Source organism: Polypterus senegalus, chromosome 6, assembly GCF_016835505.1.
Source record: "Polypterus senegalus isolate Bchr_013 chromosome 6, ASM1683550v1, whole genome shotgun sequence".
Classification (NCBI taxonomy): Eukaryota; Metazoa; Chordata; class Cladistia; order Polypteriformes; family Polypteridae; genus Polypterus; species Polypterus senegalus.
The window spans coordinates 179,706,958-179,734,081 of record NC_053159.1 but is presented as its reverse complement, the minus strand read 5'-3'; the positions used below and the strand labels follow the sequence as shown (position 1 = coordinate 179,734,081).

Sequence of the window (27,124 nt, the reverse complement as noted above, 5' to 3'; positions counted from 1 at the left end):
ATTTTTTTCTCTTCAGCTAGGGCCAGGGCCAGTTTAACGTATGGGCGCTAGCAGGAGGCCCCAGGAGCATACAATGTTTCTGATGCCAATGTATATTTCTGTTTTGCTTTGAAAACAAGGGCCCCTGCACACTACTTTGCCTGGGAGTCTATGATGCTGTTAAGATAAGACGACCCTGGGTGGAGCACAGGCGGGTGAAATGACTTACTCTTGGTCACACAGTGGCTGTAGCGGGACTTGAACCCACAACATTAAGTTTTGAAATACAAAGTCTTAAGCATTATGTCTCACCGCCTGCCTGAATTACTGGTAAAGGTGGATTCATACCTTGCAACCAATTCTAACACAATAAACGCCATCGGCCCGTGACACTAAATTGCACTAGGAAGGACAGAAGATAGATGGATGGATGGACGCACTACATATAATGGAACTTCTTTTACAGGAAGTACGGGAGGACATAAAGTCATATATAAACACAATAATCCATATTTATTATATTTATTTATATAGCACATACAATGAAAAACGTTAATTTTAGCGGCAACTTTTCCAGCTCAGTGCAAGTCTATCGCTATCCATAGAAGCAGGATGTTGTCTCTCCTAGCAGGCAGGGGCGGGCTGCAATTGCCTTCGAACAAACAGGAAATCCCCAGACGCTGGCAAGAGGAGTGACACACGACTCGGCCACGGAGAGTAAAGGGAAGCGGAACCATTCTCCAATAGCCTGAAAGAAGAAGGGCGGGACTTCCGCTCAAGTGACGCCGACTTTCGCTATCCAAAAGCGGTGGAAGCCCCACCTTTTGTGTTTCCCGCACCGTCAATCAAAAATAGGAAAAAAAAAATCGACTCGAATCAGCGATCGCAGCCCGCCTTTGATTAAAATAATCATGTTAGGCGTTTAAAATAAATCGAGAATTCTTCCGATTTAAGCCATTTTTCGCTATGACTGGTACGTAATATTTAAACTGATTCAAAAACAAAAAGCCAAAAAACAGCATCACCGGTGAGTTTGTTCAACCCTTTCCAAGTCTTTTCATCTGTTTTGGTTTTTTTCTTTTCTTGAGCAGCACAGGCCAGCAGCTAGTGATGTAAACGCTAAAGTAAAGCAAAAGATGATTGTTTTGTTAGAAATGTTTCCTTCCGAGAAGCGGATGAGAGGTGTGTGTGAATCTGGAAGTAGTAGGAGCGTGAAGCGTGGAGTTGCCGCGCTGATTTGTGCCTTGTCGTTGCGCGCGCGCGTACTGTTGTTTATTCTTCTTCGCCCGGGTTCAAAACAAGAGATAAATGACTGTTTTTTGTTTTGTTCTTTTTGTTTCTGTGCTGTGTCTTCCTCCCGCCCCTCTCTGTCTCTGCTCTTTTCCCTCCCTCTCTGCGCGCCTGCCTTTCTGAAGCTCCAGAAAAGCCAGTGAAACAAGAGGAAATGGCTGCCTTAGACGTGGACAGCAGTCAGAGCGAGTATCTGCAGCACAGCAGCGGCGCAGGAAACCAGGTAAGCCGCCCCGGCCTGCCGTCAGCCCGCAGCTTTCGGGTAAATGCACAATGTAGACATAATAGATTGGTTGAAGCTCACACTTTTGTTTAATGATGTTGTGTTTATATATTTATGTCTATTAAAAAAAGAGTCGTACTTCCTGTGTCAGCTCCGGACTAACGGCCACCCACTCTCTTCTTTTTGAACCCGCCCATTGTGGGTAGGACACTCAGCCGTCACCGCTCGCTCTGCTGGCAGCTACCTGCAGCAAGATCGGGTCGCCATCGCCAGAGGAGGAGAGCAGTGCTGACGCTGGCGTGGTAAGTCCCGGCTACTCGGATCGAAACCAGAACCGGCAACAGCAGCCACCATCGCCGGGGCCCGGCGGACGTGCACGCCCGCCGCGCGGCTTCATCCACTCCACCCCTTCCCCCCACCACCACCACCATCATCTCCTCCTCCTCCTCTACCACCACCACCACCGCCGCCGCCGCTTCAGCTGCAGCTCGGTGTAGGCCTCAATCCTGGCTTGTTCATTTGCAACCCCCACCCCCCCAATATTCCGGTTAGAAATCTGATCACTGTGCATATGCCCCGTATTTATCATTTAAAAATGGGCTTTGAAAACCCACGGGGAGGGTGGAGAGGTGTTTTGGCTGATGAGAAGCCCTCCTTTTCAAAGTGCTGCTGCTGTTGCACGTCTTGTGATGCCCATGGGACTTTGGGGGGGTGGGGGTACATCACTTATTTGTATTGTTGGCAAGAGAAGCCACGTTATCCTTTCAAAAATTTGCACAAAAAAAAATGAAAACCAGCCGTCGTCCTTGTACAAAATCCTCGTGTCACCCATCGTGTACCATTTGACTACCTCATGTCTATTTTGCCCACCTGTGTGAAACCATGTGGTGTTCTGTTTTTCTTGATTTTTTTTTTCTTGCTGTTCAAATCTCATTTCTGAGGCCTGTTGCATTAAAAAAAAATCTGATGACAGGCTTTTTTTTTTTTTGCACATTAGTGTCCTTGGGTTTCCCCATTCTTTGTGTTTAAGTTACGTGCAGCATTTCTGCCTTTTGTCTTGAGGTGACTATCTACCATATTTGCCGCTGGCACTATAGTGCTCTGTCATTTGATCCTGGCATCCACTTGTTATCTTCATTTTGTACCTGAGGATTTGCTATTCATTTTTCTTTTCCTTGACTAGAGTGTCTCTATTATTCCATTTGTACCCAAAGCCACTCAAGCGTTTTTTTTTTTTCTGTATCCTTCATTTTGTTTGACTATGTACTTGATTTTCCTTATTTTTTTCCTTACATGTTGTGAAGTGGGCAGCATCTTGCAGTAAAGCCTATGTCACATTACATGACTTTTTGTCTTGGGGTATGTCAGTTTGGCTTACAGGTTGTTGTTCAGTTTGTACCCAAAGCTCCTCAAGGATTTTTTTCTGTATCTTTTTTTTTTGATTATGTACTTGAGATTTCCTTTATTTTTTTTTTCCTTACAATGATGTGGGCGGCACAATGGTGAAGTATTAGTGCTGCTACTTCGCAGTAAAGCCTATGTCACATTATGCAACTTTTTGTTTTGGGGTATGTCAGGTTTGCCTACATGCAGCCACTGATCCTGTCGCTGCCCCTTGGCAGATTACACGACTGATGATTGCAGTCTATGTCACATTTACCAACCAAATGCTGATCGTATAGTGAAGTCATGCTCGGCCCCTTTTCTGACAGCAAATAGAATGCCGTTCAACGGACCTGGTGCTGTACCAGAACTTTACAAAGAGTTAACGGTGGAGGCAAGTTTGGCAGCAATCTAGGCCCTTTTTTTCTATTTTCTGTCCTGGTATGGAATGTAAAGCATGAGACATCAGACAGATGAAGTTCTTTTTTGTTTGTGAGGTCTTAACACCCCCTGTACTGCCTGATGGAGCCGGCACTCTACACAGGGTTAGTAGCTGCCCTGCATATTGCCGCAATCTTAGCCTTTTTTTGTTTTTTTCCCATTCTGTTTTAATACGTAAAATATGAGATATCAGATAGACAAGCTTCTCTTCTATTTGGAGGTTCAAAGCATCTGCGCTCCTTTTTCTTGTCTGTGCACTGTATACATTGTACTTCAGGATAATCATTCGTTGGTTATGAGCTCTCCTGCAAACACAGCTAACCCAACTGACTAAAGAAAATCATATAAGTTTGATTTTGTATCGTGGTGTGTTGCTGGGTATGTCACTTTAGGTAATTGGCTTTACAGAAGTACACCTCCGACTGCTAGGATTTTGTAAATAAAGGCTACGACTGAAAATTGCTGGAATAATTGCGTAATGTGACATAGGCTTAAGGAGACCAGGGTTCAAGTCCTGGGTCCTCCATGCATAGAATTTGCATGTTCTCTCAGTAAGAAGTTATGCAAGTTAGGTGGGTTGACTATGTTAAACTGGCCCTAGTGTATGGGTTTTCATGCTGTGATAGGCTGGCACCCTGTCCAGGGATTGTTCTTGCCTTGTGCCCTGTGCTTGCTGGGAAGGCTCCAGCTTACCTGTGACTCTGCCCAGGATAAAGTTGATTTAGAAGATTGAAAGATGTTGTGATACTAGATATAGCATAGGTGCCCTTACAATCTTGGTATTCTTAACTTTCATGACATTTATTACTGTTTAGACATTTTAGATTCTTGCAATGCAGTCATTTTGCTTCTGTGTGTTATTTTCTGGTACTGTCATTTCAGCTTGTGAGCATTCTACTTCCATGTAGATGATAAAAATCTGCTATTAAGTTATATTCTGATTTTAATTGCAAGATGTTCAAACTTTGAGAAAATCTGATTTTAGCATGGTGCCAGTGGAAACCTATGTACAGTCATAACTTCTGAAAAAAGTGACGGATATTTGTCAAACAAGTTGTATTGTGGTGTTACAGACCCCCTACCTATTGTTTTTGGTGCAGTTTGGTCCAGTGCTTATCCACACAACCTTCAAATAAAGATTTGACTTGTGTCCAATGACAGCTGCTGTAGAAATTGTCTCATTTAACCAGAGTTTTTGCAGTCTGTTCTGTATAGTCATAGGACCAGGCCTATTGATTTGCAAAAATTGATTGTGTTCTAATTGTAAAAAGCTTCCATTGAGTGATTTTTCTTTTGGATCACTTAAGTGAAATGTACATGGAAGTACTGCATGGGCCATTGAATACGATTTTTTAATTTTTTTTTTTTAAATTTTCATGCTTATAGCAAATTGTGGGAAAACAAAAGCACAAAATCTGCGTTTATGAAATTTATCACTAGTACTTGTGTCACCCCTGTTTACTTTTGACCTGAATCACATCTTTGTTGTTCATAAAATCATAAAGAGTATTGACACTGCTGTATTTTAAATACACATACCTTATGCTGGTGTACATAACTTAGTTTTTAATTAGCATGGAGAACATCCCAGTGGTGGGCTATTCCTGCCTTGCACCCTTTGCTTGCTGGGATAGGCTCCAGTTTACCCACAGACCCGCTTAGGATATAGTGGGATTTGAAAATGAATGAATTAATGAGTAGGAAATAGAACACAATGTGACATATTGGCTTAATCTGTTGATCAGAGTGTTAAGATTTATCTTGCAAATGGAGAGAGACTGGAAAAGACAGTTCCCACTAAAACAGAATACATAAATAAATGGATAAATGCACATTTTCCCCCATGGAATATATTGGGGCTATGTTAGAAATATGCATTTCTTGTTTTAATTGTATCGAGTCCGTGGTAACTTAATATCTGTTTTTAAATTCAATTAATTTAATTCTTAAAATAGGTGGTATTGACATGCAATTGTATAAACGGGAAATGCTTTGTTTGTTATTTAGAATAAGATCCATCTGTAGTTAACCTTTTCAAAAATGAGTTAAGGCTTGTCTACATCTTTTATCTTTAATAATACATGGCAAACATCTGAAGGGAATTTGGATAAGACTGCTTCTCTCCAAATATGAGAAAATTTTAAATGTTATATTTTGTGTTTGTAATTTTACTTTACGGTATTGTAAGCCCAAGGGCGAAGATCCATTAATATACCATTTTTTTATATAAATTCTGAAAGTATTTTATTCAGAGATGTATAATAAGTGTGTCTTAAAGATATGTAGTTCCTGTTATTGTTATCATTTTGATGTACTTTCTTAAAAGTTTTTTGGAATGGTGTATTTCATAATTTGTTCTCAACATAAAGAATGTGTATTTATAGTAAAATTGTTTGCCTCAACCAATTAGACAGTAGTTTGTTTGTTCATCTGTGAGCTCCAAATTTTTAGGGTTAGTCTAGTGTTAATTAAGCACTAATAATAAATGTAGATGCTTTGATTTACCAGAAACACCTATAGTAATATATTATCTCATTTATATTAGTATATATTATTATTTTTCCTTTGACAAATATTTATGTTACTAAGGTAAACAGCAGAAAGTTATCTTCTAATATCTAGAAAACAAGTAACAGTCATCATATTTGAATAGTTTATTAATACTCTAAGATAGTGATTGCTCTGCTATACACAGCTTTTCTACTTATTAATTTTAAGTTAGTCATTTATTTTGTCTTTGTTTTTTTCCAGTCGGGGGATCTGTCTTCTGTGCAGTTAACAGGAGCACCAAATAGATGGGAGGTTTTGACTCCCACAACCACAATAAAAGAAGAGCCAGGCCTTGTGCAGATTCCTAATACAGGGATTGTAACTTCAAATGGACAGTATGTTCTTCCATTGCAGAGTTTGCAAAACCAGCAGATTTTTGTGACTTCAGGAACAGATGCATCTTCAAGCACGGTGCCTAATATTCAATATCAAGTGATCCCTCAGATCCAGACCTCTGATGGACAGCAGGTGCAACTGGGTTTTTCTGCGTCCACAGTTGATGGCACATCTTTAAGTCATGATGCTTCTGGTCAGATTCAGATCATGCCAGGGACTAACCAGAGTATAACCTCGGCTGGAACGTCGTCCGCCAACATCCTGACCAACACACAGAACCTTATATCACAGACTGGTAACTTACAGCAGCCAGATGGCTCCATACAGATCCAAGGAGTTTCCCTCAGTGGGTCTGCCTATAACAGTCAAGGTCAAGTTGTCACTAATGTGCCTGTTGGATTGCCTGGGAATATTACCTTTGTACCCATCAATAGTGTGGATTTGGATTCCCTTGGTCTGTCGGGGGCAGCACAGGCAATTGCTGCTGGAGTTACTTCAGACGGTCAGTTGATAAATGTTCCTATGGCAGGACAGCCTATGGATAACCCTGAAAATTCTGAAAAGACTGGTGATCATATTTCACAAACACTATCTGCAAATGAATCCAACACTAACCAAGAAATGTTTGTGCCAACGTCCTCATCTTCCCAGATGCACAACACGATAGACAGTGCAGGTGTACTTCAACAATCGGCAAGTTCTTCAGCCAGTGATCAGGTAGATGCCTCAAACCTTCAGGGAAACTACATTCAGACTCCACTCACTGATCAGTCCCAGGTGCATAACATTCAGGTCTCGACAGCACAACCCATAATTCAGCTTCAGCAAGTCCAGTCACACACCACTAGCGAAGCTCAGATTGTTCAAGGCATCACGCAGCAGCAGCTCCAGGGAGTCCAGGCTGCCGGTCAGACCATTTGTCCACAGGCTTTGCAGAATTTGCAGCTTCTGAACCCAGGAACCTTTCTTATCCAGGCACAGACTCTCACTCCCTCTGGGCAGATCCAGTGGCACACATTTCAAGTGCAGGGAGTTCAAAATCTGCAGAACTTGCAGATCCAAAATACAGGCACACAGCAGATCACATTGGCACCTGTACAAACTCTGTCTCTTGGTCAGGGTGGAGCCCTTGGGTCAACGCCGGTGAGCATAGGCACTGGCCAGATACCAAATTTGCAGACCGTGACGGTGAATTCCATTGGTTCCTCCGGAATTCAGTTTCAGCAAACTGAAGATAACAGCAGTCCAGCAGGTAATGTGATTTTCATGTATTTTGTAGATACATTATGTCGTTTATAGTATTTTAGCTTTGTTTTAAAACAGTTGAAATGGGGGGATCTGATTAAATAAATGATGACAGTGCTGTGTTTGTGATGCCTAATTGATCAATATACCAAAAATAAGAAAAAAATATTGGGCTATACTTAAGAGCCAGATTGATATGAGCCAAAATTTGGTGCACATCTCTCTTGTATAATATCCACATTGACATACTTCAGCTTGACATTAGGCTTTTAGATAACATTTACTAAGATTTCAGTTACCTATTCAAGGAAGCCTTTTATAAGCTAATCAAGAGAGTGAAGACAAAAGCAATGATATTGGAAATTTAGAAACTGATACAATTTTGTAGCTCCACATGCTTAATTTTCTGTCATGTGGCAGTGAGATGGAAGTTGACCAAAACAACATGCCTAGATAACCGTATACTTCTATGCACCAATGATTGTGTGCATACTGCCAAATGTTATAATGTGGATTAAATGTGTAACTACATTGTATAGCAAGTGAAGAGTTCATTTCAGTGCATAACTTGGCCTCTGACTTGTACATTAGTTGCAGTGATCACTTAAGACAAACAGGCATATTAACAGTTTTTGCAAATAAGGGACCCATGGAGTTAATTCCTTTATTTTAGTTTGCCGATAGGTAAATTGTCTCAAACGTTTAGTTGACTGTTCATTAACTTCAGTTTTCATTGACTTGGTAGTTTGTTGTACATTCCAGCACCTGATGAGTTAAGGAGTACTTCCTGGCTCCTGCTTTGAGTGTACTTTCCTTTAATGCCCACTGTATGCCTTCTTTTGTGCAACTTGGAAATTATTTTTTCACATGGAGTTTTCAAAAATAATTTACAATGAATTTGCCAGAGAGAATTTTTTTGGGTAAATCTGACTTGGCAATTTTGTTGGTTAAGACTTGGTATACATCCAAAGAATTTACTACACATTACATCTATTTATGTGTAAACAAAGCCATAACACATCCAGGTCAAGCAATCAGGACATTGTTAGGGCTGCATTTAAGTTATGCTGTTGTGAGTGACCAACCACAAGTGACTTTTAGTTATGGTATGTTAATTGTAAGAGGAGCTCACCAACTTTGTGAAAGCTTGTTTGTTTTGGATGCCTTCTCAAACAATAAAATATATAATACAAAACTTTAAATTTGAGTTTTTTAAATAAGGGAGCAACTCACCATCCAAGCCAAGGCGCATTAGATGTGGCTATGTTCCATGAGTTTCATAGCTGCTTTATTCCAAAGGTGAAGGGAGTGGTACTTTAGGGTAGCAGTAAAGAAGCATTTAAATAAAGGATACGCACCACTCTACATATCTTTGTGCAGCTTTTGGGAGCAGTAAATAGTTCAGTAGCATGCAGTTTTTTATGTTTTCTGCTTTGTACGTGTTTTTGATGTCCAGAAAGCGTTGTAGATTATGCAAAAAGTAAGTAGAACAATAGCTGTTTTGACATTACATTGACCTTTTCATCTTTTTGTATTATTGCTATCTTTTATGAATCTTGCTGGGTGGGTTGAAATGATTAAGTAATCATTGTAGAATCTATCTATCTATAGTGCCATTCATATGTCTGTCTGTCTGTCTATCATATAGTGCCTTTCATGTCTGTCTGTCTGTTTGGTGTGGTATAATAATATGCACCTGATCCCTTTTTCTCTTCATATAGACCTGCCCATTTTCAACATTTCCTCTTGGTGTGTCTCTTTGAACTGACCACTTTTATAGTTAAATTATTTTGCTAGGAAAATATTGGCGGTGGTTTGTACCTGATTGGCCTGGTTTAGTGATTCTAGCCTAGTTGTGTTGGGGCTTTGGTTTCCTGATGTGCTCATTAATTTATTGTTCTTTTCACTCATCCATTACCTACCATGTAAAGGTCATCAGTCAATTGCATGACAGCTATAAACTTCATTCAAGTGGGCAGGCTGGATTCAAGAAAGTCTCTGCTACTCTGCTGTTAACGTTAAACAATAGAATAGATTAAGACTGTTTTTTTAGGCCCTTGGTATTGTTGTTGTCTGTCTTTTTTTAACCTTTTGCGTGTTTTTAAAATTTTCTTGCTAACCATAACTTGACAGATACACAGACACTTGTCCTTTTATTAAAGTGGATAAGCTGATTTCTAATTTTTCCGGTATTCAGATTTAACATTTGCAGTGTACCATCTATTGGAGTGTACTGCATTTTTCATTTCAACACATGCACGTCACAGACATTAGCCCTGCTTTTATGAATCCCATACCAAGTGGCACACAATAGAGACAGAGGAACTGGACAGACACACACAAACACTTGCCTTTTTATTAAGGTAGATTGTTACGTGTAAGTAGTTTTTACTGCTGTAAACTACCGAGTTGCCTTGATAAGTGAAATGAGCAAATCCCTTGAAATTCCCAGGGTGGTCAACATAAAAATTTCTGAGGCTTTATATGAGACCAATATTTAGTCGATAGAATTCTGAAGGATCAGTGTTTACAATTTGGAAGACTGGTTTATTTTTTAATGTACACCATTTTTAAATGAATGAAAGGCTTTCATTCTCCTATATTCTCCTTTATCCTAAGGATATGGTTAGCTTTGCTTTCACACATAACCTATAGTGCTTCATTGTCTTTTTTAGTTATATTGTGTTCACACCTGCACACAACTGTTTAGGCATATTCTCACTAGAACATAAAGTTTTGACTGAAAATGCAGTGATTTCAGCTGTTTTACTTGCTTTTTTGTAATGGCTCTGCATATTGCCAGTAGAATAGGAGTGTTCCATCAATATATATATATATATATATATATATATATATATATATATATATATAATTCACTAAGGCAAGACACCCATGAAAAGCATGCCGGAAGGGGCGTGGATTCACTAAGCCGCCGACAAGTAAGATACCTATGGCGCACGCAGGGAGGAGCTACGCCCACCAACTGTAAGACCATTGGATACGACAACAACTCGCGCGCGACGACGGTTACGACGCACGATCGCATGCACCATAGCAAACTGTTTTACACGCTATATACAGCAATTCGCATCCGCAACAAACATGCGTCTTCCTCACTCATGGACAATTATATGTTGCTGTCTCCAGATTTCCATCTTTTCATTCACTTTCTGTTGTATCCTCAAACCCTCCCTTTTTAGACAACCGTGTCTTTCCAGAAGTGTTTAGCATTCAATAAATAATTATGCATGAGATTGAGCGTGTGTCTACCCGGCACATAGAGGCGTGGGTAAGCCGTTGAACCCCATTCGGGCTGCAATCTGTGGAATTCCCACTAAGTGCGACTCATATGCTCCCACTGGTGGCGTCCCTACCCTTTGTGCACACCCCCCTCCCACCTCGCTACTACTGTGGTCGGGTGTCTTGGTGGATTATATAAAGAAAAGCAGCCAACGACTCAAGTGACGAGTTGGAGGTGGGCACATGAGCGGGCAGTACATACTGAACGAGAAATCAACAGATTAGCATGACAGAGGGAGCGGAATGGACGTCCTTCTCCTCTCCTCCCGTTCCGTTCCACACTGAGCGATGTGCACCCCTATCCCTCCGTCTGGCAGGAGAAGATGCGATGGCGGTCCACCAGTTTTCAATCACGGACGATTGTGTGTTGGTTCGTTCTGTGCATTGTTACAATGTTGCTTTTCTTGCTGATTTATTACATTACCGATTTTTCAAATGTTAATTTTCTCCCTGTGCTTAAAAATCATTTAAAAAATTGGCCTGATTATGCGGCATATGGTATGCCGCGGGTTGGCTAGTAAGTTCTTAAATCTTTTTGAGATCTTTCTTCTTCTAGATTAGCATCACTATCTAACCCCCAAATATTGGTTTAATCTGTGAACTTTCCATGTTTAATTTGCTATATTTGAATCTATGGTTTGCAATAAATTGAAAACGTAATGATCATAACACAGGTACTCATTGGACATCACTATTAATCTCACCTAATATGGCATTTACTTTTTGTGTGTTATGTTTTTTGTTTCTGGTTAATTAATCAGCAAAATGTCCAAGTTTTTAAAATTTACTGTAGATGCTAGTGACTGTGACTCTTAATTTTCTCAGTAGAAATATAATAAGTTCTAAAAGTCTTAAATGACTTAAACTCAAATAGTGCAGCTTGTGTTGTAATTTCCATTTCTCAGTTAAACTTGAAAACTACAGTTCAATGTTGTTTATCATGCAGGTTCGAATCCATTGTTTGTCTATTTAAGGCCCATTTAAGAAATATTTTATGGACAAAATGTATTTTGTATCCTTAGCTTTGTGTTTCTGTTGCTTAATAAATATACCTGTCTGCTTTTTTTAAATTGCATAGTGAAATAAGTGACCTGTAGTATATGAGTTTGTAGCTGGGGTAAAGAAAGGTGAATTGTAACACTGTTTAAACTGCAAATGCAACGGTGGCTTAAGTAAACTGACATATACTCTTGAGCTGCTCTTTGTCAGCAGTAGTTATGCAATAATGGGTGCTGTGATTTCCTTGTACTATCAAATGTGCAGTGCTTGGAATATATAGAACTGACGAGTTGAAATGGACAGTGAATGTATTAATGTAATCTGGCAATATGGCCCGATTTTATTTTTAATTTGGAAACCTTAGTTTTGTCAAAAAAAGCTGTCCCTATGAACTGTTAAAACTCTTTATTGTTGACATCCCATGACTTCTTAAAAATGAGTTTCAGTTCCAGTACTGGTGCCAGTTTAGAATTTTGTTCTGTTTTTGATTTTAGTCTGTCTGAGCATAAAATAAATTTTACCAGAATTACAGCCAATCTGGACTAAGCCTGATATTCTTTGTTTTGCATAGGTCAGTCACCCACAAAATCTTTAACTGGTTGGCCTTTGTTTAGTTTGTTAAATTTTACACATGTAACAATGTTCCAGACATGCCTTTAGGATTGGATTTGTTGCTGACTACAATTATTGAAGCTGTACAGCTTGAAGGTTACGGTTTCTCTCAAGGTATTTTGTACTGCAACAGGGCTGAAACTAATCAACATTCATACACTAAAGAGAAGCAAATCTTTATCATTTTCAATTTGAAAATTATGTGGTGGACAGTTAGGATGAAAAGGCAATGCTCAGAGTGATTCCTGTTCTTAAAATCATCTCCGGGTGGATTTCAGACTCTTGAATGAAACCCACAGTTTAAGTAGCACTTTTTAATGTCACAGCTTATTCTTCCTGGTGTATACCTTACTTTATAAAATTTTCAGTAGGTAATTTTATCAATCTGTCTTTCAAATTTTTTTTTTTACTATTTTAAGTTTAAATAAATAATCCTTTTAGAATATTGGAATGTTTGAATTTTTTTTAGATGAGAACAGGCCATTTAGCCCAACAGAGCTAGCTAGTCCTATCCACTTAGTTGTTAATTCATTTGTAGTAGTGCATTTGACGATTCACCATCATCTCATACAGTATACAGCGAATGAGGGTGCTAGAATGAAGTTGTGTCATTTCTGAGTGAGCAGTTGTGCAAAGGACAACTGAAAAACTGTCAAGATAGCCCTGCAAAAAAGATGAGGAAATCAAAAAATTTTGGAACAGGTTATTGATAGTCCCAGATTCAGATGGAAAGGACCTGAACTATAGCCAAGTTTAATGCTTCTCAGCCAGGCCAGATGTTTTAAATGTGTTTTTTTTTAGCTGGAGTTTATTGCACATTATAGGCAACTCCATTATTTCTCAATGCTTGATAGCATGTTCATTCAAAGAGCAGTAAAGGCTTTGTGCTTCTTAATCAATATTACTTTGACATGTCTGTGAAATATGGTCTATTTTCATATACAAAAGTTTCTGTTAACAGGTTGTAAATTACTTCATTTATTTGCTTATTTGGGGAGGACTGAATGGAGTTCATTTTAATACAGTGTAGTGAATAGGAGCAGACCGCATATTTGTGGGAATGTGATTAAAAACCTTTAATGTGTACACCACTAATATGTTTAGGCTATTTTTCTACCTTGACACTGCACTGGCAGGCAAGGGTTGTCCAAAACTTTATTTGCTTGCATTACAGAGTTCAAATCACTTTGGCATCCCCTTCACAACAGTCACAGCCATTATTATCTGCCATCTTTTAGCATTATTGTAAGTTAAACTAAATTGAATTTGCAGTTGGTGTATTAATGTGTTTTTATTAGTAGGCTAGCCACTAAAAAGTAAAATATTCATTTTATAGTCGTACTTACTAAAGAGGTCGAGACACAAAAGCTGGATTCTGCTAAGAATTTTACTTCTCCAGTTCCATGACTATTAAATACACAGATCTGGTTTCTCACCAATGCAATTTCTACATTCTTACATCTAGATAAAAAGAGAATTGCTTTAAATGCGAATATACTACTCTTTCACATGTCTTTTTACATGTAGTTATTAAGGATGGCAATTCTGACTAATTTTGATATTTCAGCATCTGTAAAGGTTAACAAATGGATATTTGTGGCTGTTGTGTTTAGATATGAGTAGAAAATTAATTAAAATGTTAATTTTTCATTCCTTCTATTTACATTTTCCAAAGCAGTGGTATAACTTGCTCACAGCAGCCTGCCTGTAAAGGTAAAGCAAACAATGTATCTTTAACATTCAATGTACTGTATACTTTTTTTTTTTTTATTCATTCAAATGAGCATCAGTAGGTCAATACAAAAACACAATCTAGTCACCCTATTATTGTATGTCTCCCTTAATTGTTTTTTGAATAGTCATTTTTGTGGCCTACAGTTATTCATATTATAGTTCTACATGATGTTTTTTGGGAGATTACTTGATACTCTGGCCTAACATAGCTCTTTAGCTCTCTTACTTCTTCTTCTAACCCCTTTCTCTGCGCAAAGCTGAAGATGAGCCTTTCTCTTGCTGAGTTTTTTGTCAATTCTGATGTTTATGTGCTTGAACTGTATCACATTTTTGAGCTGGGAAAATAATTGCAGTTATTGAAGTTTGCTTATGTTCTTCTGTCTTCCGTCAAGACTTCTCGCAGGATGCTTCAGTTTAATTGGGTTCAGCATCGAGCTGGGTCTATTATTGTTCGAATGATGATTGCCTTATTCACATTCTAGCACCCAGAATGGCTAAACTCTTAACAAGTTTCCAGCCACGTCCCCATTTAACAGCTAGGATCCATTGTACTAATTCCCTTCACAATTTCAAACACGTTGATTATATCACTTGTTAATCTCTGTTTGCTTAAATTGAAAAGGCTCAACTCCTTCTTTCTCTCTTGTTATAGCTCATTTGGGGTGGAGTGGTGGCCCTGAGCCTAAGCATCTGTGCTGGTATCCAGAAGGTTGACGGTTCAAATCCCCATCACTGCCAAAAGAGATCCTACTCTGCTGGGCCCTTGAGCAAGCCCTTAACCTGTAATTGCTCTAAGGGAGCTGTACAGTGGCTGACCCTGCGCTCTGACCCCTAGGGGTATGCGAAAACTAACAAATTCCTAATACAAGAAATTGTATAAGGTGAAATAAAAAGAACAAAAAAAAAAACAAAACATACCTCTTAGTCCTAAAGTCCACCAAGTCACTGTCTTCTAGTGCTTTTGTGTGTGTCTTTTTTGTAATATTGGGACCAAAACTATACCCTGTATTCCATATGAGGCTTCACTAGTGCACTATAGAGTGAATATGCATCTGATTTGGCAGTGAAGCCTTTATCTATACTAATAAAAGGCAAAGCCCTGACTGACTCACTGACTCATCACTAATTCTCCAACTTCCCGTGTAGGTAGAAGGCTGAAATTTGGCCGGCTCATTCCTTACAGCTTACTTAAAAAAAGTTAGGCAGGTTTCATTTCGAAATTCTACGCCTAACGGTCATAACTGGAACCTACTTACGTACATATATACGGCCGTAGCCTGCAGTTTGGTCCCCGTGTGAGGCGGAGTTGCGTCCCTCATCGTCACGCCTCCCACGTAATTGAGTGCCTGCCCGTATAAGGCCGTCTGTCAGCAGCAATCCAATAGAAACACGCTGCCGCTAAATATTCGCGGGTGAAGGACTGCGCTTATGCAAACAAAGATGAGATGGTCAGGGATAGACTAGTGTTTGGCACAAACTCCGCAAAAGTGCGAGAGAAGCTTTTAAGTGCTGGGCCTTAGCTAACATTAAATAAAGCCGCGGACATCGCAAGATCACACGAGATAGCACAAGCACAGCTGAGAACCTTCGATGCATGTACTCCGAGCGGCTCACGTGAACTGACTTTGCAGGACTGGGAAAGGTAAACCCGTGCATGCAGTGTGTGATGTCTCAGATAAAGAGGAAGACGAGCTGCTTATTGATGCAGCAGGAAAGGAACGACCCTCTGACGCTGAACAAGCCTTTGTAGATATATCAATAGGAAAGCAAGATATAAAGCTTAAGTTTAAATTACGTTCATACACACGCTGCTGCGAAATATTCGCAGGCAAATCCACAACTTAATACCGGGAATGCCTGTTGAACATCTTAGATTCACGAGTACCGATTTGGGTAGTGAACACTTCGATGAATGAAACCTGTTATCTTTACAACGATTGACCACGAAGATGAGATGGTCAGGGATAGACTAGACAAATACGGAATGTAACTTGAACACAACACATCCTCCAAATACGAACATGATTGAAAGAAATAATGATAATCAAATCCTTGATAACAGCAACACTCATAAAAGTCACAAAACAATTACATTGACAATCATGTTACATTATTTTTAAAATGTTTTCGTTTTCATAACTTCTTTAACACAATACTTCACTGCTGTGAAGCGCGGGTATTTTGCTAATAAAACTGAGAAATGGAAATGTGTTAGCACTCCTAATGGTAGGTTATCCTTAATTTTGAATTTAATGACAGTTATTCAGATTTGGAGTGAACTGAACTCTTCTTTTACTGGTTTTCCAAAGACTGTTTTATAACAGGGGCACGAACTTTGCCTGCAGCCAGGTTGAGGTTATAGAAGCTTTTGAGGATCAGACTATATATTGACTAAATAAACTGGTACTGTTTGAACATGACATTCACTTACAGTATAAATACAAAAGCAACCTGAATAAAAATAGTGTTATCAAGTGAGCAGATATTTGTGCAGGGCTGTGGAGTCGGAGTCGGAGACAATTTTGGATACCTGGAGTCGGAGTCGGCAAAAAGTTAACGGTCTCCTACTAAATTTAAATGGGAATTAAAAAAGTAAGTTGAAATGTCCCAATTCACAAACAGTCATAATGAACTACTTCTCTGCTGTAAGAATAAAGCCCAATACATGCAGTGCATAATGTTACCACAAAACGAACATGTCAAGTAACCATGAAGCATGCTTTTCATTGACTGTATGCGTCACTATATGGGATGTAATGCACAGGTAAGGTGCGGCACTGCTTTCCATTGTGTCGTGTACCATTGTTACAGGGAATTGTGACCCTAGCATAAAGCCCCCCATACATTTACAGATGCACTGCCGATTTTTCGGCCATTCAACGAGTCATCACGCGTCAAACGGCTGAAAAATCATCTGGTGTGTTCTCAGCTCCGTCGGCTCCCCTTCGCTATGCGCTAGTGAAGGGGGCCGAAGGAGCCGAGAACACAGATCTCCCTACCTGTCTCCAGCAGAGGCTCGTTCTGCTGATCAGCTGGCCGGTGAGTGACACAATGCACTAAACTTCCGGCTGGCTGACAGAGGAGACAGCCACTGCAGCAGACAGAGGCATCACATTACTTTGGATGGGGGCGGTGGTCGAGATTTTCGGCAAGCTGGATCTGCCCGTCCATGTGGACACCCGCAATCTGCGGCCGCCAATCAATTGTGTTTGTCTTAAATCTGGCATTATAGTAGAGTGTTGGCTTCCTAGCCAGTAGTTCTGTGGTGAAATGACATGTATGTTGCCTTCCTTTCCTTCAATGGATGTAGAAAATACATTAGCATTGTATATACATACAGAGGAGTCGGAGTCGGGGAGTCAGAGTCGGAAGATTTAGAAACTGAGGAGTTGGAGTCGGAGCATTTATCTACCGACTCCACAGCCCTGTATTTTTGTACTACATACAGAGTCATTGTTTTCTTTTCTTTCTAATATAACCCACCTGAGTGAACTTTGTCTTATATTAATATCTTTGTAGGATTTTTATCAATCAACTGCATCAGAAACACTGTCATGAACCTTCAAATTGAGACTTTCTATTGCAGACCTGGTCACATAACCTGGGGCCTCATGCCCATACTATTTACTGATTTAAACAGTGGTTTAATCAACAAAAGTAAGATAATCGAGTAACATAGCATGTTGGAGAAAGTTGAAAGCTCAAGTTCACAAAGTCGCACAGTGGCAAAATTAAAAAGAAGTCACATATCAAAGTCGCAGTGAAAAGGTGAGTTGTAGCCCACCACACATTTGAGTGTCATATGAAAGCTTATTAAGGTACAGACAAAAAAAATAGGCACACAGTGGGGAAAAAGCATGAAATGTCAACTTTAATCTTGAAATTTCCACTTTAATCATGTCGTTTATTTTGTCATTAAAGTAGAACATCATAAACTCCATCTTAAAATCATTTAATATACTAGTTTCTCAAATCCCATCGTAACTAAAGTAGCATGTTAAATGCTTTGTTTTGTATTTGATCTTCAAAGTGCTCTATGTGTGTGAATCACTACGTGCTTCCATTCTTTCTCTTTCTCCGACAGGACACAGAATCCATTACATTTGTGATATTACAGCTCTCTGAATAATTAAAATACTGAGATGTATACGTGATATCATTTTCATGATGATTAGAATGAAAGCTTGTTATTAAACATGGGAACACGATGTCGCAGTGATTGTTCATGTCTCACACAAGATGCTGCACCATGCGCGACCTTCGATGAAATAATTTATTGCAGCAGTACTGTCTCTTTCAAACGTACTAATCTCCAATTCCTGTCCTTACTTTTCTTTCCCCAAATACCCAATCGCCACACAATCAATGGTGTAACTTATGTACTAAATAATTGCCAATTGATTTGCTAGTTTTTGAAGAACTTAATATCGGTCATTATACAGGGTGTGCACAAAGTCCGTATACCCCTATCTTTTGGAGGATTTTGATTCTTCAAACTTTTAAGGAACATTGAAATATCTTCATAGTACGTGTTTAATTATTCTATGCGTCTATCCTACCAGTGTCGCGCCAGCCTCAGTAAATATACAGCGCGAGGCAGGAACAATCTGTGAACTTGCTAGTGCTGCGGCACCGTGTCCTCACATGTTTAATTATTAACAATACAGATTATTTAAATGAAGTTAAAGTTTGTATAATCAACATATTTTGCTGCATTTGATCTTAAAAATGATAGTGTCATCATATGTAAATACGCGCTTTATAAAGTGGCGCAGGTTGTGCAGTATTTTAACTGTAGTGCAAGTTTACAGTGGGTTAATTGTACTTATAAGTACAGACAGTTCTACAAGGAGTACTTGATTGAGTGCGTTTATAGTTCTTGGGATGAAACTGTTTCTGAACCGCGAGGTCCGTACAAGAAAGGCTTTGAAATGTTTTTTGCCGTGGCTGAGACAGCTTGTGCTTGATGCTGTATACCAATAATTCTCTTTCCGATCAGCTGCTGCTGTGATTCCCAACTCAGATACAGTTATATAAATACTCCGAGTGGTGCAGTGAGAGCAATCTGGAAAAAGATGATCCGCTGTAGCAACCCTTAAAGGGAGCAGCTGAAAGAAGAAGAAGATGGTGCAGTGAGAGTAACAATGCTAAAGCAGTTATGGTATTTGGAATACTATGGCTATTTCCTGGACCATTATATTGTTATAGGTAATTTCCAATCAGATGCATTACACTAATAAACGATATGCGATTAATCTCAGTGTATTTTTAAAGCCGCGTCAGGAAAAGAAAGGATAACCACACAGGAACAGTAGCACTGCTTTGACGCTGGGTGCTGCCAGTCTGCAAAACCCAACAGAAAACTTGCGTACAACAGGTTATGAGGTACCGCAGAAATGTGCGTGGCTTTACGCCAAGTTTAGGTTTTATACTTCGCGATTTGAACGTGGAAATGTTCTTACGCAACATTTCTGTGCATACGCACCGTTTATACATGAGGCCCCTGGAGTTTTCAAAATGAGGTGAATTGGACAAAGTACCATGCCACTTTATTTACTCAGTTACTGCTGAGTTTACCCTGCATTGAGCCTTCCTGTTCACAAGGAGCTGTAGTCATATGGTAATATGATAGTTGGTCTCATTCTTTGAAGAGTGGGAATGCTGTGTGGGCAACACCTACTGTGGTCACATTGAAATGTCAAACAGGTTGAGTATTATTTAATTTGTTTTGAGGTGAGCCTTTCATTTTGGAAGATGGCACACCAGGTTGTTGCATAGGAATTGCTTTATGCTTTTAAGAAAAGCAGTCAGAGCAGTTCATTGGGTTCTAAAGACTGGCGCTGATGACGAGTTGTTTCATTTTGAACAATGAATTGATATGGCTGAAGATAAGCTTGCTGACGATGAGTGCCACCTACCTGTATTTCAATCCATATGATCATAAGGAATATCGTTGTAGTATAGTGCAGACACTATGTGCACTTTTTTTAATACAAGTTAGCAAGTTGGCTAGTGCAAGCTTCCTTTAAAGTATTTGTCTCCGTTGCCTTTATTATATATTGAGGCAAATTTAGTCAGTGTTTATGGGCACTTAGTATGTGCTAGTGTAAGCTCTCTCTGTCTCAGTTGCTTTAGTTAAAATAGCAGTGCCAAGGTAAGCTCTTATTTGTAATCTGCTATAGTCTGTGACTCATTCACTTGGAATAGTAATGATAATGAAATTTTTTGTGTGTATGTGGGTGTGATAGTGCGTGAGAGCAGTTTGCATTAATGCTAGGCGGTCTTGTTGCATTGCTTGCAAATACTTGGCCAAGTACTGTCTGCAGCTGCAGAAACTGTTTTGAGGAATGGTTCCAAAAAGAAAAAAACTGAATATGTGGGGTTTAAGAATGAAAATTGTTACAATGTCTGAGAAGGAAGAACAACATTAGGAAAAAGAAAACAAAATGGGGGAAAGTTTTAAGTTGGAGTTTATGTTTATATATTTAGTATGGTGGTTTCAGTAAATGTTTTAAAGCAAACAGGAAAAAGAAAATATTGATTTTTGTCCTGTTTTTTTGCTTTTCTCATTGAACACCCATTAGGTTTGTTTTAGAGGTGGGGAGGGGTGCGCTTAGTTGCAAATAACTAAGGTGTGTTACCAAGTTCAGGTGTGAATAGCTCAAAGTATATTCGTTACAGAACGGCCATTACTGAAAAAAAGTTGTGACATGAATAGCCATTTTTATCTGTCTGAAATAATTTGCCATCTTTTACATTATCCATGGCCCAGTTTTGAACAAGTTTTAAGTAATTCAGTTCATTACCATTGGTTATCATGTATTTTCGCAGTATTCTTGTACATGTTTAAAATTATTCTCTTCAATTTGTGTGTTTTGGAACAAGTAAAAAGCCACATATGATCCCGACCTCCCTGCTTCTTCCGTATTATTGTAGCTGAGTTTGTGCTGAAAACAAATATTAAACACTGGAATCACTGCATGTGAATGTGACAGATCTGCACAAATCTCAGAGTAAGACAGACCAAAGTTCCTCACTTTAGACAGAAACCCATGGGTGTTAAAGGAAATTTATTTGGCTTTCAGTTCTTGGCATTCCTTATGTAGAAATATTTTTCTTTCTTCAACATACTATGAATCCTTTTTTGTGGTGTAACTTATGTACTAAATAATTGCCAATTGATTTACTAGTTTTTGAAGAACTTAATATCGGTCATTATACAGGGTGTGCACAAAGTCCGTATACCCCTATCTTTTGGAGGATTTTGAAAGCTAAAGGTTACCTCTTAGGAATCCAAAACATCTGTATGGGTCTCTCCATGATCTCTGCATAGCCGAATGCGGCGCCAGGTTCTCCTGCTCATGTTCTGCAACATTTGCGGGGTGGCTTTCTGGAACGCTGCGCGAACCGCATGTTTCAGTTCATCGTTCGATGAATAACGGCGCTTCCGCACGTCGTCTTTGATAAACCCCGAGAGTGCATTATCTGGAGTTGTGAGATCAGGGCTTCTCGGAGTTGTTTGATCCTTGTCCGATCCAACGATTCCCAAAAACTTTGTTGAGGCGATCACGCACGGTGATTGCGAAATGGGCAGGTGCCCCGTCTTGTTGAAACCAAACACCATCAAGTACGCCCTGGTTTCTCAGTTGTGGGATGAGCCAGCCATTCAGTATTTCCAGATAACTGATTTGGTTAACAGAATCATCAAAAAAATAAGGGCCAAACAAATGCTGTGCTGTCATTCCGGCCCAGATCATCACGTGTGGTGGTTTATGCTCAATTTCTTTAAAGAAATGTGGATTTTCTTTTCCCCAGGAAAACATCTTTCGATTGCGGGAGCTGCGATAAATCGCACACTCGTCAGAGAACATAACCTTTTCCTTCTCAGCATTTGTTGGACATTGGTGCAGCATCAGATCACAAGCTTCCTGACGTCTGTCCAAGTCGGCATCTGATAACTCGTTAACATGAAAACACTTGTGTCACCCATCGCTTCATCTTGGAACGACTGCTACGTTGTTGCGATTTCTTGAGTGGCAGTAGGTGGCAGCACCAGACAGGATGTCGGAAACACACCTCGAAATACCGGGAAGACTTGGACTGATGTCCACAGGAACCAAATTGTCATGGTTATTCCTGTAAATGCTCCTAAAGATAGGGGTATACGGACTTTGTGCGCACCCTGTACAAAGTGTAAATTTGTTTTGTTGATTGATCAATTGCAAGAGCTGGATTATTTGATTAGGGCAGGAATTCTTAATTTTTAAACACAAATAAGAAAATTGGTACCATTATGTAACCCAAAAATAGAATTATTGCCATAATGACAGAAGAGACAAATATGGATAAGTAACAATGACCATATAACTCTTTTTTATTTATTTATTTATTTTTTTTTAAAAGTTCCATGTTAGCATATTTCTCACATGAATATTACTAAAAAAAGAAAACTGAAAAGCAAACATTGTTAATAAAAACAATACTTAAAATTCAAAACAAGGAATAGATTCCCTTGGTATAGTTGTGCGCAGTATATTGGTAGAAACAAGACACTTGTAGAAATTTGTAAACCGGTAGAAATGTTCATTATATTTACTGAGGCAAAGCACATCAGGAAGCCACCCTTTTTACTTATTACAAAAGAGATGGCAAGTAGTGGGGAGTGTGTGTTCTGTTAATTTCTGAGACAGCAAGCTCTTCTCACTGGGCATAACCATCCCACCCCCAAACCCACATATGAAACTGTTTATGGTTACATCTTTGGACTTTGAAGTAGACCCTTATCCCTCCCCACAGGCAACCCCAGCCCCCTTTTGAGGAACATTTCCTCAACCCCATGTTAATTGAAGAAGCTGATAAAACAGAGTGTGTGTGTGTGTGTTTTTTTTTTTCTTTTTTCAATCAAACAGTAATGAAAATAAGGCACCTCTGGATTAACCATTAAGCAAAATAAGCACATGGTTAACACAACAGGAACTGTGATTTTTTTTTATAAAGTAGTAGAAAATGAAGTAGAAATAAAGTTATAAGCAGGCAACAATATTTATTTATTTTACATTTTTTTTTTGATCCTTGTATAATGAAGAGCTGTGTATCTTCAAAGTTTGCAAGCAATGGAATGGGAGATGTTTTTTTCATACAAAAATATTTCTTCATTAGAATATCTTTTTAAAAGTGTTCACCATCGATTTCTGTAGAAAGAGGGTTAGTGTTTAATGCCAACATTATTTTTATCCAGTGCTGTGTATTTGATTATTTTTCTGCATTTTCCCATGTTCTTTCTAAAATTCTGTGAAGCGCTTTGAACATGGGAAAGGCACTATATATAAATGTATTAATAATAATTATAGTAATAATCTTTATTGATTAAAATGGTCCTTATTAAAAAGTACAGTAGAGCAGCCCACTGTTAACATATTAAATTGGACCAACAAAAGCAAATAACCTGGATTTGGTTTAAAAAGTATGTGCACATATTTGTCTGTGATATATACTGTAACCATGACTATTTGTAATTATGTAATGACATAAATTTTAGCCCATGCTGTCCACCCCTGCCAAGGCTAATCACTGCCAGTGTAAATGCTTAGTTTCCGTCTTAATAAAGTTTGCAGAAATAAATGTTTCTTTATAATGGGTGTGGCATGAAGATATGATCAAATTTGAAAAGATTATATAAATAATCACTTTCTCTTAACTTATGACAGTGGATAAGGAATAAAGCAGTCAATTATGATTAATAAATGTACTTTATATATCTTGTCTTAAATAAAATTATTTTATAAAAAGACCATTTTTCAATTGAGCTCCACCATTAACAATATATTCTTCTAAATGAGCCTGCAAAAATTGTTGTTCAACTCTTGGTTTTCATTTAATAATTCAATATACTGAGTAAAAAGTTTGTTTCCATAGCTAAATGTTTTCTTGAAAAAATGGACATTTGTACAGGATAAATATTGATGAAGTATTTGATTAACTGTCCAGTTTGAAATGTTTAAAACTATGGACTGACGTTGCCCTGAATGCGAGAGGCACCCCAATCTATAGCCTGTCTCAAGCTTTTGATATTTTACACATTTTTTGCATTTCTTGCAGTTCTTAATGGTCCAACAAACACATCCTTCATATTTTCAAGTAGATTAAAGTGGTGAAATAAATTTCAATGTACTGTTTTGAGAAGAAATGAGGCACAATAAACTTAATATGAAATCTTATTTCCATCTTCATTATCTTTTACAGATTTGAATTCAATGTATGTCATAATGGTGAACACGAGATGAGGCACCCGTCATTTTGTCCATGGCCACAGAAACAACTCACTCATTCTTTTCTCCCCCTTGACCCTTTTCTTATGTCTCTGTGCTATTCAGCTATCATAGTTTATTTCACAGGTTGAAAGAGGGATGGTGGTGCCATGGGAACATTTATTATATTTTCTTACAATAAAAACAAATGCTCTTGGTGATGCTTTAGTAGTGTTGTTTACAGGCTGCTGTCTGTGCATTATCATGTGTTGACCCAAGCCATAGTTTAGGGATTCATAAAAAACAAAATGGACAGGTAGTCATTGAAACTAACTGCACTAGCACTGACTAGAAACATTTCTACAATGCCACTTTCCTCTAATACATTATGCAAATTAATTGTAACAAGATACCTTCTGACTTTTATAATTCTCACACTGCCAGTTATAAACTGAAACCTGCATCACCGGCTAATAGAAGTGTAACATAATACAGTGTCCAAATCTCAAAACTGGTTTTCAGTTTATGAAACAATATGGATTTTGATACATGTGTGCTCATTAATATTGTCAGTAACAGTAAACTTTCTTACTCTTAAATAAAACATGTTTGAGATAATGATGGTCGGATTGTTAGATTTTGAGCTTCACCTTTTTTTGCCACTGCAGATGGAACTCTGCATAAAAAAAGTTTTTGAGGCTACTTTTAATTTGAAGCATGAGGCAGCTTACATTGGCCCTCAATGGCAAATGACAGAAAAATCATTAACAGGAGTCGAAAGCAAAATTAAAGGGATGGCAACATTCAACAAAAGGTGCACTCGGAATTTAGAGTTGGCAGCAAATTTAATGTGTATGGGGAAAATGTAAAGTGAAATGAGTATGCCAGTTGTCAGTCACTTCTAAGTGAAGTTTTGTAATATTAGCATGTACAGATTGGGAAAATCCAGCTGTACCATCAGTCTACTTTCTGCCCCACCAAGCTGGTGCCCATCTAACCAATAGTGGGTGCATGCAAGGTGTGAACATATCCTGAATTGGCCAACATTTTATCACAGTGCATAATTGCACACACCGGCATGCATTAATGACAGACCATTTTAGGGTTGCCAAATCTATTACATATCTTTACAATGTGGGTGTATATCTGTTCTACCAGGTGGAAAGCCTACACTCACACTGGCAATAGGTGTAAATTTCACACTGTTCTGGTATTTGGAATTCAGGACTTTAAAACTATGAGGCCACTGCACTAGCCTATACATGTGTGGATACTTCTTTTAAGAATTATATATTTGTTGCTAAGTTTCTTAAATTGAGCCTAGAAGAGCATGACTTTCAGCCATATATATGATTCTAGTTGTAGTGCTGCCATTATAGTTAAACAAAACCCAAAGAAACTCTGAGGCCTTTACACACTGTGCAGATGTGCACTAGGATGGACACTCAAGATAAATTATTAATGAAACTGTGTTTGTCCGTATATCTGTTCTGCACAGAGTGGAAGGAGCCCAAAGAGAGGCTAGTGCCAGCCTTGTATTTGTTTTGGTTATGTCGAATTTCACACAGAAAGAAAACATGTACCTGTGTGTAGTGTTTGAATGTGCACATGTGTATCAGGGTTTGTCTAATCTGCCTACCACTTTAGCTGTAAGCTGCTTCCAGTCAGACTGTGTTAAAGAACATTAGAACATAAGAAATTTGACAAAACAAGAGGAGTCCATTCAGTTCATCAAGCCCATTTCTCTAGCTAATAGCTAAGCTATCCCAGTATTTCATCCAGATTTTTCTTAAAGGTTATGAAGGTTTCTGCTTCAACTACATGCCTTGGTAGCTTGTTCCAAATTCTCACAACTCTTTGCCTAAAGAAGTGCTTCCTGGTTGAGTCTTAAAAGCACTTCCCCTTAATTTCCTCTGATGTCCACCAGTAGACAGTCGTACAAATTCTTGTCTTGTTGTTTGTTTGCAGATTGAATGACCATCACTTCCAATACCAGCAAAGCAAATGAGAAATTCTTTTACACATTTTAATATTTAGCATTTTAAGCTCTAATATAAAGGTGTAGGTGCCTAATTTACTACTTGGCATAGCTAACTTTCTATGGATGTATGTTGGTAACAATCACACAAGGTTGTAAACAAGCTAGATGTGATAAGTATATTTTAGCGAAGAACAGATTGGGATCGCGATCACTAATAAATGAATGAGTGCGAGGTGTGTGAAAGCTGCAGTTTACTTTTAGCAATTGGGTTTTTCTGTACTTTTTCGATACAGATATACTGTGCAACCCTAGTCTTCATGAAACAACTTGGCTCCCGGTAGACCTGCTTTATTAGAAGTTGGCACACTTGCTATTTAAGGAGATTTGCAATGTCAAAATCTCCAATTGAAAAGCATTGGCAAGTTTGTGAACCTCTCTGTCTTAAAACAGAGAAGTATAATAATTTTTCAGTAGCAAAGATTCAAATAATTCATTTTCTCCATTTATGGATACAAGTTTTGTTTTTTTATTAAGTTAAATGTTTTTGTTCTTATGTATTATAAAGTTGGGTCAAAGTAGTCTGTTAATCAGTGACAGCTATTTAGTAAAAAAATGTTCAGCATCTGTTACCTCTCTTGATAGTGAGAGCTTTTATTTTTATGATTTTTGTCAAGTTTACCTCTCCTGTTAATCTATTCAAGCAGATAAACTGACTAGAGACGTGTTGCAAATCATCTCCTTGTTTTCCTCTAATTGTTCTTTTACCATCTGGAATCTTATTTTAAATAAGATAAAAGTAAGCTT

The 27,124-nt window shown here is 38.5% G+C and overlaps 1 protein-coding gene across 4 annotated transcripts in view; it reads left to right on the top strand.

The window, feature by feature from the left end:
* Nucleotides 1–746: 746 nt before the first annotated feature.
* Nucleotides 747–27,124, top strand: part of sp3a (sp3a transcription factor) — a 78,582-nt gene continuing 52,204 nt past the window's right edge. The window contains exons 1-4 of one of the 4 annotated variants that reach the window (XM_039757644.1): nucleotides 747–952; nucleotides 1,395–1,492; nucleotides 1,699–1,794; nucleotides 6,068–7,454. In XM_039757644.1, the coding sequence (XP_039613578.1) occupies nucleotides 946–952; nucleotides 1,395–1,492; nucleotides 1,699–1,794; nucleotides 6,068–7,454 (1,588 nt within the window). In that variant the 5' untranslated portion in view covers nucleotides 747–945. Of the gene's footprint in view, nucleotides 1,007–1,394; nucleotides 1,493–1,698; nucleotides 1,795–6,067; nucleotides 7,455–27,124 lie in introns of all 4 variants that reach the window. The other 3 variants (XM_039757645.1, XM_039757646.1, XM_039757647.1) reach the window with 3 other exon arrangements.